General features: G+C 36.6%; 1 protein-coding gene across 1 annotated transcript in view; it reads right to left on the bottom strand.

Moving 5' to 3' along the window:
• Window positions 1-1,233: 1,233 nt before the first annotated feature.
• Window positions 1,234-12,122, bottom strand: part of gdap2 (ganglioside induced differentiation associated protein 2) — a 61,035-nt gene continuing 50,146 nt past the window's right edge. Inside the window, exons 12-14 of the mRNA XM_015395737.1 lie at window positions 11,220-11,274; window positions 9,278-9,421; window positions 1,234-3,919 (exon numbers count right to left, since the gene is read on the bottom strand). Of these exons, the coding sequence (XP_015251223.1) occupies window positions 3,878-3,919; window positions 9,278-9,421; window positions 11,220-11,274 (241 nt within the window). The 3' untranslated portion in view covers window positions 1,234-3,877. The remainder of the gene's footprint in view (window positions 3,920-9,277; window positions 9,422-11,219; window positions 11,275-12,122) is intronic.

Here is a 12,122-nt window from a genome sequence, read left to right as displayed (position 1 = left end):
GATCTCACTGAGGGACGGGAGGGACTCCATTTGTAAGGGGTATGCAAGTGATCAAAAATGCTAAATATTTATAATGAACCTGCAGAATGATCTGTGGAATAAAAAGCTGATATTGAACCAGATTGCTTCTCTTTTTGACATGCAAAACCCCATAAGGAAGAAGCAGACTTTCATCGACTGGAGCGCCGTGCTTTTGGTCAACAGAGCCACTAAAACAACAATCATTTCCGCCTTCTTACTGTTTCATTTTGTTGCTGCACCTTTTAAGCTCAACTGTTTAAAGTTAAAGACAAAATGAGTTTGTTTTTGTTACACGGATAAGAAGAAGAGGACAGACAATAGACTCCTATGGCCTAAATAACAGGATAGAAAAAAACCTCACTGTCTTTCTTCTTTTTATTTTCCTACTTTAAATTGGAGACAGTGAAGTTACCACGTACCTACCAGCTCTTTCCTTTGTCTTTAATCACCAGGGGGGGAAAAAAACGACTGCAAACACTATGATGAAAGACGAGCATTTTAATTGGAACATAAAAAGAAAGATCCAAACAGAAAAGAACACACCACCTTCAGACCCTGAAAGCTTTGGACAACCTGAATCTACAACATGAGATTACAGATATTTATAAAAAAAGAAAGAAAAAAAAAAGACACATCTCCATGACGTCAGAATTTGGCTCAGTTAAATACATTCTGAGATAATCACAGCTTTAATAGTGCGGAAAATCAATGCTTGTAAAAGACGTTCATTTGTCTGAACTCTAGAAGCCTTTCACTGCAGTTGTTAATGATCAGGTTTTATTTCTCTTTTGTTCTTTTAATACCATCAGTTTTAGCAAACGCACCTGATGCTTTTATTGTAAAGCCTCAAGTCTTAAATAAATGTGTTAGCACTCTTCCCATTTGACTCTAAATTAAAACAAGAATTGCAACTAAAGTCTGGTAATTTGAAGCAGGAGAGAACATGGCTTAATCTCAGGATTTCTGGGTTTTATCTGGACTAAGATCAGGAATGTTTTAAGAACGGAGCTCATTACCCTGTGCGGCTCTGGGAACTTTCAATGGAGCTGACACCAGAGACGTGTAGATGCTGAACATGGCAGCAATGACATGATGCAGGTGGAATCAGCCCACAGAGGCAGCGTAGCTCCAACAGATGGCAGCTATGTGGTGGTATTACTGCAGCTCATACCAGGCAGGCATGTTTACACTGCAACCGAGGGTCTCAGAGACTTTAATGTCAGAGAAATGATCAAATGTGACACTTAGAAACTGGTCAGGAAACTATCTCCGTAATGATTAACAGAGTTTTTTTTTTATTAGTTTATGAGTCATATTTTCCAGATGTTTGAGGTTATGGCCTGCAGCTTTAAGAAGCGAATCAATTAGTGTGATCAGCTGTCATCCGCTGAGTGAAGGAAACATAGATTATATATCAGGATTTAATTAGTCAATTGTAAATATTTTAAAAGAGCAGTTTTATTAGCTGTTAATGAACCATTAGTAATGAAACTTCCACAAAGCATAAAGAACCGAAACATGGAATGGCAGCAGTAATTGCAATTTCAGGATGAGAACTGATTGTAATCCTCTGTAGGACAAGAAAATGAATATTTTATGAGACAAATATAAGTTAACTAAAGAATTAGGATGCAGTTAAGAATTGCAGAAGAACCACCTTTACTGTACATTTTGAAAATAGTTATGAGGATTTTTGGCAAAAAATGACAGAAATCTAAATGTGAAAGTTTCTAATTTGTTTTATAAATGGGATTATATTTAAAAATAAAACAGATTTCAGCTAAAAGAATTAACGGTGGTGTTAGGAAGGAAGATTTCGTTAATGAACTTTCAGGCACCACGACCTGCATTGTTAATATATGCAAATAGGAAACTTTGAATCAATTTGACTGTGTGATGTGGTTGAATTGTAAAACGTCTTGATATGACATGTGTTGTGAATTGGCGCTGTTTTATAAATAAATTAATTAAATTGTTCTTCTATACACAAATATAATTACTTTGAGCAGGTCTGATTGCTGATCATTTGCTACTTCATAAAATAATGATGTGATGCAGATTTTTTTTTTAATTAAATAAAAAAATGATGCATGAATAGGTGAAATTTAATCATTCTTGTTCAACCAGATGAGTCCAAATTTCTTGGCCTTCATGCAAAATTCTGCATGTTGTGGAAAACTAACCTTGAAAGAGGCCTCCCCATGACGAAGCATGGCGATGGCAGTATTATGCTGCATCAATTATTTTCTTTTTGCAGGGGAACTGGAGTCATTAGGGCACAAAGTAATCATTATTTTGCTAATCAATTAATAATTGATTATTATTTTTGATTAATCGATTAATAATTGGACAGAAAAAAGCGACTTAAGGAGGATTTTATTCAGACTTTAAAGCAACTGAAGCTAAAATTTTGCCCCTTTGTCAGTGGATATGGATAGAGCTTATTCATATTTAATTTTTTTTTATAATTTTGGCATAATAGCTTCTATGAATGAGTTTCTTTTCCTCCAAATGGCATATTATGGAGTCTTTATTAAGCAGATTAAGCAGTAACCAAAGAATTATTTCCATAATCGATCAATCACTTTGAATTGTTTCAGCCCTGCTGGTCAGTAATTGATGAAAGGAGGGGAATACAGAGTGAAGCTTTATGCAGAACAGAGATGACAATGAAACGTTGAGCTTTTAAATCCTTTCATCATCAAAAGAAACAGTCATTTTCTTTTGGATTCAAACCAACCCATCCATGAACTTGCAGCTCAGTAAATAAAATAAAGTGGTCATGTGAAATATGTGATCCGTTCTGAACATAAAGAAAACAGAAAACTAGTATAAGCAGGTAAAGCCTGATAGATGCACATCTACCCGTTAATAGTACTTGTTCAGCATTTTTTTTTACCTATGATAGTGGATCTGCGATATTTGGATATTTAAGGACTTTAGATTGAAAGAAAAAAAAAGGTAAACATGCATGTTAACACTTTTTGAAATAAAGCAAGCAAACGTATACTTTCTCCTGGCTTTTACTGAAAATGTTTCAAGCTACAAATAGAAAATGTTGCTGATTGCAAAGCTGAAATGATCCGCTGAAAAGAAAAAATACTAAAGAAATTGTTCTTAACTGAAGAATTATTATTATATTATTGACTACTTATCGTTCTAAATGCTAACAGCTGCACCAGTTCATCAGCGGTCTTTCAGCTGAACCACAAACCCAAGAAGGAAAGGAGGAAACTTTCTAAAAGACAACAGGACTTTATAATTTAACATACAGCAGCTGCAGACCAGCGACCCTTTAAAAACCTGTCAGTACATCTCCCGATATATCAGATGTTTTATTTTAACCTCAGATATATACAGCAAATATATATGTAAATGTCTGATGTTGATATGATTTGTAGTTGTTTAAAATACTTCTTTAAACAGCTACAACATTTGGCTCCTTGAATAAACTCCTCTTTGGGCTGACGTTTCTCGTTTCGGTCATAATGACATTTATTACTGCTGAATAAGCTGCTGCTCTCCCTTAGCAGAAGTTTCTCTCTCCAGTCTTTCTAAACCATGAGATGAAGTTGTGCGATTCGATCGTGAGTGAAAGGTTTTGAGGATTGACTCTTTATTTGCTTTAAAGAAAATGCATTAAAAAAAAAACTCAGTGAGGAATAATCCATCGATGGTCTCAGACCGACAGTCAGCACATAGTCATGATAAATTTGACCTGAGACGACTCCTCCTTTTTACAAGAACAGCAGTGAGATTTACCCGCTGCAGTTCAGACCACTGAGGCGGTTTGATGTCCATTAATGACGTCCACATAACGGCGTCGGCCTCTCATAGAGGTCCGGTTGGTCTCCTGTCACAGACCAGAGGCCTCATTGGGGTGGTTCTGTCCATTCACCTGAGAGACAAAAAATAGAGAAGAGGTTTTAAAAGTCAAGGTGATCCATTCTATGAGTTAGTTCTTCTAGCTGGGAATCAATGATTACAACTTCCCTTTTTTACAGCCGACCCCTGCAAACTGGGCTCCCCTTGGTCTGTGACTTGGACCTGGCCAACTTTCCACCCTGAAAGAACTGGGCCTTTCTTTCAGCCCGTAGCTGCATCTTTGCAGGTTTTTGCCTTTTCAGTGGACAGCCTGACCTTCACACTAAATTCAGAATGTTTCTCAATTTAAATCCTGATCTCATGTGTTTCCACTTGTTTTTACATCTGAATTTATTTTTCCTTACACTGGAAAAAACGATTTAGATTAAGTGTATTTACCCTTAGTTTGAGTAGGTAAATGAATTAGTTTGCCAATGGGATGAGTATTTCTACTATTAAAATAAGATAATTAGAAAATATGCACTTGAAATAAGAAAATGCAATTGTGTTTTCTTATTTTAAATGTAAATTGTCTTGTTACATTGGCAAAATGTCTGTTTTTACCTCCTCAATCCAACAACAAATGCACTTATTTAAAAAATACGACGCTTTACTTAACCATTCCACATTGTTCCCACTGCTACTCATTAGCTCCAGCATCTCGCACACCAATAAATACTCAGCCATTGAGAAAAGTTAAAGTCCATTCAGCTATTCAATTGATTTTTTTGCCATGCAAAGTTGCAAAGTAAGTTACTGGAAATATTACCTTCTCCCAAATATTGCATCCAAACATTCCCTTGATTGCATACGCTGATATTAGGATCAGGGTTGGATGTATTTTGCAGCCCTAATTTGCTCCATCCACAATTAGAAAAAACATGACCTACGTTGACGACAAAGTGGCCAAAACCTAGTGTACAAAATGGCAAAAAAGCCAAATAGGCAAACACTGAAGTTTAGCCCTTTTTTACAGTGTACTACAAACTGCAATTCATTTCTTAATTTGATCAGATATCAATTATCAGAGAAATCATCAACAACACATAACAATAAAGCAATAAACACGTATATATTAGGGATGGAACGGTTTATGAAAACCGTCTGAACCGTTCGGTTCGACTGTCTCGGTTCGATTCGCGTGTGTTGTGTTCGGTTCATGCGCTGCTCCTTTTTCCCATAGGTGAAGCGTGTACACTCCAGAGCAGAAGGTGGCGGTACTGCGACCAAAGCCAACCACCAGTAGTAAACAAGAAGAAGAAGAAGTGAAGCAGCTTAGCTGGGTGTAGCAGAAAAAAGTCAGTTGTTATGGAGAATTGTGTGGGTATGGCGAGTGGGAAAGAACAGGAGTTGGAAGACGCGCCAGCAGCACTTTATAGGTCTGCTGTATGGGACCACTTTGCATTTAAAGTGACCTACGATGACGGCGGAAAGAAAGTTGTGGATAAAAACAGTGTGCAAGCATTGTGCAATACGTGTTGTTTATGCTAACAGCAACACGACCAACATGTCAGCTCATATTTATAATCAATATGATTCTAAATATTATAATCATATTAATGATTATAATATTTACTGGATTATTTATTTTGTTATTTTAGATAACACAGTGGCACTTCACTTTGATAAGAAATCCAGCCTTATTTATTTGATTGTATTTCAAACACTGCAGAACAAACTGAGTTTTGATAATCAGGGAATTGAAACATGTCATTTTATCTTGAGTTAATTTCAAACAAAGGGGCATAAGTCTAATTTTGATAGAGCTTATGCTTCTTTGTTAAAGATTGTTTGACAAATAAATGATGCACATGTTGGAACTAGTTGGTCTCCTGTCTTGCAATGCCAGAATCTCACCTACTTTTAAGCTAAGACTGTCACAATGATGTAGCAAATTTCAGACTGCTTTTTTCTTTCAGTTTTGACTTGACTATACAAGACATAATAGATTTTCCTAAAAATCAACATATACCGAACCGAACCGAAAACCGTGACCACAAAACCGTGAACCGAACCGTGGATTTTGTGAACCGTTCCACCCCTAGTACATATGTAGATTTTTTTGGTGATCACATATTACGAGAAAGTTACTCTGTCTACATTTGAACCCAGACATCCAGGAGACTCTGAGATACTAAAGGGTTAGCTTTGCAAAGAAGAAACTTCTTTCTACAGCAACCGATTCTTGTTTAAAAACTCAAAGCTTTTGATTTGATGCGGTGAGAAACCAACAAAGAATGCCCTGCGCTTCCTCATCCAAATTGGGTTTGAACCCGAGGTGATTAATAGGTGCCATTTTTTAGAAAAGCACATCATTATTACTCCAATCAATGGCTGATTGTTTCCGTCATTTCTGGGTAATATCAGACTAAGATAAAAGCTCGCTCAGAAGTGCCTGGGATTGAATGCATATGGGTGTAAACACATTACAGAGCTTGGCATGGGAAATCAGTGCTGAATTAGGTTCGCTTTAAGAGGTTGCACAATATCTTTATTATATTAAATGATCAGTTGTGTACTTCCCTTTCATTGTTTAGAAAACCAAGAATATTAAACCTTTATTCTATCCAATCAATCTGAGTGAACCCGACTGACTGATTCTGGCTTTTTCAGTAAAGCCTGATGTCTTCGTAAAGAGGAATGTAAGCTGTTTACATTACAGCCGTATGATGAGTTCAGGTTAGAAGGTAAAGCATTTCAGTTTACAGCCTCAGAAAAAAAATCAGACAATCACCAGATCCAGTTTAAACTACCATCATCAGTCATTCACAGAAAGAAAAAAGAAATGATTTATATTTTCTAGTCGAAGGCATAAACACAGAACTTAGAAAGGGGTAAGAAAACATTTTTGAAGGCAACGTCAGACACTGAAGCGACGCCTGAAACCCAGACAAGGTCGTTAAACTTTTTTTGGTGTTTTGAAATGTTTTCGATTATCAAAGTATCATGTTTCATCTTAAAATACGAGTGGATTTCTCTCCATTATTGGTGCAAGAGAAGAAAATGTTTTGTAAATAAATAAAAAAAAATGCTTTGAGGGAAACTTTGCTTTTATCTTTGTTTATATTTTCTAATTTTATTTTATCAATGATTTCTTTCACTGATTGTATATTTTCAAATTCTTTTTTTATTGTATTTTTGCATTTTTTCCCACATTTTATATTTATGTATTTTATTCAGATCTAGCTTTGAAAATGTAATTCCTTTCAAACTGCGTTTCACAAACACCTGCTCTTAACGAGCAAACTGACCAGTAAAAGTGTCATAAACCAGACGAATAGAAACGCATTCTTGCTCTACACGCCTGACCCAAGATCAGAAGAGAATCAAAAAAATCTGAATGGAAATAGAAATAAATAATAAAAACAAAATTGAAAAAATAAAATAACAAAAAAATAAAATAAAAAATATACATTAAAAAAAACACAGTCTTTTTTTTTAAATAAAAAACTGTTTTTGAGTTGTTCTTCTGGATTGTATTCTTCAAATTTTATTTTCCAAACCACGTTCTTTGCTTGCAACAGCGATAGAACAAAGTCCATATAGAATAATAACAATAACAATAATAATAATTTATCTATATTGATATATATTATTGGAGAAATTTACCCCTGCATTTAACCCATCCCCTTGGGCAGCAGTGGGCTGCCATTGTGGGGCGCCCGGGTAGCAATCGGGGTTAAGGGTCTTGCTCAGGGACCCAGAGTGGCAGTCTGATTAGGATTCCAAGCTCTATGCCCAAACCACTTGGCCGCCACTCCGCCTTAGAAGACGATTAAAGTAAAAATAAATAGTCCTTTTACAAGTATTTCAATTATTAGGTGCAGGCTATGTGACCCGGTCTAACCCTGTGTGAGAAAGGCATCACCTACCACCAATTCAGTAAAGAACATGAAACCTACAGTAAAACATGGTGGGGAGTGTGTGATGCTATGGGGTTATTATTCTACTGTAGAACCTAGACTAAGAAATGGAAATACAGTGAAATCCGCTTATAGTGGTCACGGATATAGTAATCAACTGCTTATATAGATCAAAATGCTTGGGACAGAATCATTTCTATACAAATCCTGTTTTAATTATTTGTTTATAGTAATCAAGAAATCTGCTTATAGTGTTCATTTTGGCCATTTTATGAATGTAAACATGCAAAAATAATTAATAAGTGGATCTAATGTGATGACAGCACTCCGGTGTCAGAGCCCGTGTCGGATGAGGACAAAATCGCGGAGGTACAAGAGTGCTTTGGTGCGGGTACCAGTGAGGAGGGGGAGGAGGATGAAGATGAAGAAGAGGAGACTGTTGTACCGTCCAGAGCTGGGATGTAGAAGTTTGCATTTTAAAGACTGGTCTCCTGCATGTTGGTTCCAAAAATTTTGACCTTTTACATCGTTTTGAAAAAGAAGTGAAATTGGTGTTGGACGCTCTGATCCAGGGAACCATGGAAAAATATGTGAAGGGATTTCTTAATGCGGCGCAGCAGATCCTTAACACATAACGGACGTAGGCTTGCTTTAATTTTCTGTAGCCTATGCAGTTATCTTCTATGTTGTTCTGTGAAACCATTTGTTTCAAACTTTATTTTCAGAGATGGTAAAAAAATGCACCGGCGGCACGACACAGCTGACGCAAGAATAAGTTACATAGGCTATCAGAGTTATGTCCTCACACTGCGCAGTACTGTGCTGTGATTAAGCATTTGTTTCAAACTTTATTTTCAGATTTGTTTAAAAAATGCACCGCCGGCACAGCAGAGACAACGCACAGAATAAGTTACATAGGCCTACTGTAGGCTATCCGAGTTATGTCTGCGCACAGCGCAGTATACTGTAATTAAACTTGCAAGGTACTGTAATAAAATTCAGTAAATGTGGAAGCTATCTGTTTCATTTCATTTTTCTCATTAAAAAACCATACAAATGGCATTTAGGTGATATTCTGCATAAAAAATAAAAGAAATAACGGTAAATTCAGTTTTAGTAACCAACCGCTTATAGTGCTCAGAATGGCTCTGGACCAACGTGAGCACTATAAGCGGGTTCCACTGTATTCATTCTTTTCTTTGAAAATAGCAGAAAGGCCGACATCAGTTACTGACAATTAGCTGAAGGCTACTGAGGAAATGCAGCGTGACGATGATCTGAAATCAGTCTCATAAAGCTGAATGAAGGGTCTGAAGTGGCCCATTGAACTTTGCTTTATGTCTATAGCTTCTAATCCCTAATTGATGAAATAATTTCTTTGCTCAGGTTACCTTACTAGCATAGAAATCTTTTACGGGAGGAAAAACTTTTTCACACCAATGAATTTCTTCCTCATAATTTAAAAGTAGTTGCAGAGTTTTTGACTAGTTTAAGCACAATCTGTGTTTCCCTGAGCGAGTGGGGCTTACCCGCGCGTCGTACTCCATGACGAACGGAGGAATGTCGATCTGCTCTGGTTTGATGCAGCTAAACAGCTGCTGGAGGTTGTCCAGGTAGCGAACCTTCTCCTTCAAGCCGGACACAGTGAAGGTGGTGAAGAACCAAGTGGAAACCTGCGTAGGGTTTGAGAACAGCAAAACAAAAGTCTATCGGTGGTTCTCAGATTGTTATCCTGTCATTCTCAGAGACAAATAATAATAAATGAAATGTAATGGCCCTTTAATGGTCTGACAAAACGCTTTGCCTTTATGCAAACGTCCTGTGGTTCTATTTAAACAACGAAGAACTAACATAAACCAGAATGCACTGACGCTGCCTGTAACTCTCTTTGCCAAAAGAAAAATATTTAGAAGTTTAAGAATCTAAGGGCTTTGTGTGATGAAGTGGTGCAGATTGTCTAATAAAACTACCAGAAACAACTTAGAGAAGGTTTACATCTTAAAAAGAATATTAGCTTTTCACTATTAGAACTAAACTTTAGCTATTGTGCCATTTTGAGCGGGTATCCAAGACAGGGTTTATAGTAACTCTGGTTTAAAGCATTTTAATGCTATTAGAAAGAATTTTAATGCCATCAACAAGTACCTATATATATATATATCTATGTGTGTGTGTGTGTGTCCCAAATTCCTGGTTTTGCAGCCACTTTTGTTGAAATTTGCATTTATTTTAGTAAAACTAATATTTCTCAATAAATAAAGATGAACTAAATACCAGTAAATCCATGATAAATTAAAGGTAAAGGAAGTATGGGGCTTATCCTAGTTTATAGCAGTTTAGAAGCAAACCAGATGCAATCAAACTGTTTTCCTTAGATAGAAAACTATGAATTAATTTGATTGAATGATCTGGTTGAATTGTAAAGTGCCTTGAGATGAGGTGTTATGAACTAGCCCTATATAAATACACTGAACTGAAATTCAAGTCTGACAATACCTTTTCTACAGAGGGAAATCTTTTTTTTCCTTTTTTTTTTATAAAATGACAAATTAAAGAGTAACTCACCCCATAATCCACTTTTTTTTTGCATTTAAACTGTATAAGTTGTGCACTCGACTGTATAAAGCCTCGAACTGAATGCTATTTGTGACATTTTGAACTGAAAAAACTTCCTGGATGGGAAACGAAACATTTTCAAACTAGGAAACAAAGTCCAGTGTTTATTTTTTTTTTAAACTTTTTTAAAATGACTATGAACTGGATGACTGAGAAATCCTCACCTTTTGTGCTTGTTTTTAAATTTTAACAAATTTTTTTTGTTCTGCAATATTTGTTTAGAAAAAAACCCACAGTGCTGCCAAATGGTGTGTTTAGACCTGACGCAGTTTAAGCGTGAGGAGCGTCCGTTTTTTCATTTAAAGCACAAGCTGGATGCGCATCTCATGGTGTCAAGCGGTTCTTGTGGCGCATGTCATGTGTCTGTTTTGAGATGTCAAGCATCTGTTGTGCGTTCTGTGGACGCAAGAGTTGGAAAATGTTAACTAATCAGAGGAGCTTGGCTTTGTTTTTTAGCTAAAATAAAAAGTCAAAGTCCTGGTGGGGTAGGACTGGACTGGTGCGGGTCGCCAAACTCGGCCTGGGATGGACTAGAATAACACTGAGAGCTGCTCTTCTCTAGACGCAGCTACTGGAGCAAACGGTACAATTAACCAAACTCTGAAAGCCCATAAAGTATGTCATAAATTGGGACAAAGTTCTCATAATTTAATTACCAAACCTGAATTGAAAAAGTTTCCTGGTTGGGAAGCGAAACGTCTTCAAACTTGGAAACAAAGTCCAGTGGATTATTATTATTATTTTTTTTTTTTGGAATGTTTAAGATACAGTTTTAATTTGATAGTGCTAATATTACAATTAATTAAAAGATCTTAACATCTTCTTTAAACTGCAATCAAGATTCCTGACACTTACCTTTGAACGAAACGTTGGGTGTACAAAATAAAAGGCTTTCAGATTCTTTTTGTACCTGCAACACACAAAAACAGGACATATGAGGGACGAACCCACTCATTCTGCAGCCATCTTGCTTTTAAAGTAGAACAATAACAAAGAAAAAGAACAGGCATGGAACTGAAGGTCAGAATGATCTCATGACTATTCTATTAAAAGAAAAGAGCAAAATGTGTGCAAAGCGAAGTCAGAGGAGCTGCTTCGCTCCAAAGATGACAAGTTTCACCAATAGACAGCTCCAACCTGTCCATCAGCAATGGAACGATTACCACACAGTCATGCAAGAACATTAGCTTCAACTCAGAGACCACAGCGCCATGTGTGTGTCATTTTATATTAACTCTAAAAAAACTTCAAAAATATGTAAGGACAGATGTAAAATGATCCAGTCCATCTTAAAGCAGCTGGCCAAGGCCCTTATAGGAAGTAGGGTCAATCCTAGCAACAATTAGATACACATGTTAAATCAGAAAGTGGCCACGGGAATCAGCCGTTCCAGTTCAGCTGATGGTTTTGTAACCATGAGAACTTACAATATATAAATAATCAGAGAAAGCCATCAGTCATCACCAAACACAACATAAGGAACACATGCTGAACAACTGTGGATATTGCTGAGCCTGAATTAGCAGACAGATGATAAATGGAAGAGTTGTTGGGGAGTTTTTAGTCGTCCAAAGCATTTGCCTGTTGATCGTTCTCATGCATCCGTTCCTGGGATCCCAAGACACGGTCCTTAAAGTCCTTAGTTCCACCCGATTCATTATTCTATGACAGCAGTATGGAGTGAACTTTGTTTCATTATTGTTGCAAACAAAGCACACAATTTGTATAAAGATACTTGAAAAATAAAAGACAAAAAAA

The sequence above is a fragment of the Cyprinodon variegatus genome, unplaced genomic scaffold, assembly GCF_000732505.1.
Source record: "Cyprinodon variegatus isolate N-32 unplaced genomic scaffold, C_variegatus-1.0 Scaffold757, whole genome shotgun sequence".
Taxonomy (NCBI): domain Eukaryota; kingdom Metazoa; phylum Chordata; class Actinopteri; order Cyprinodontiformes; family Cyprinodontidae; genus Cyprinodon; species Cyprinodon variegatus.
This window is presented reverse-complemented; position numbering and strand designations above follow the sequence as displayed.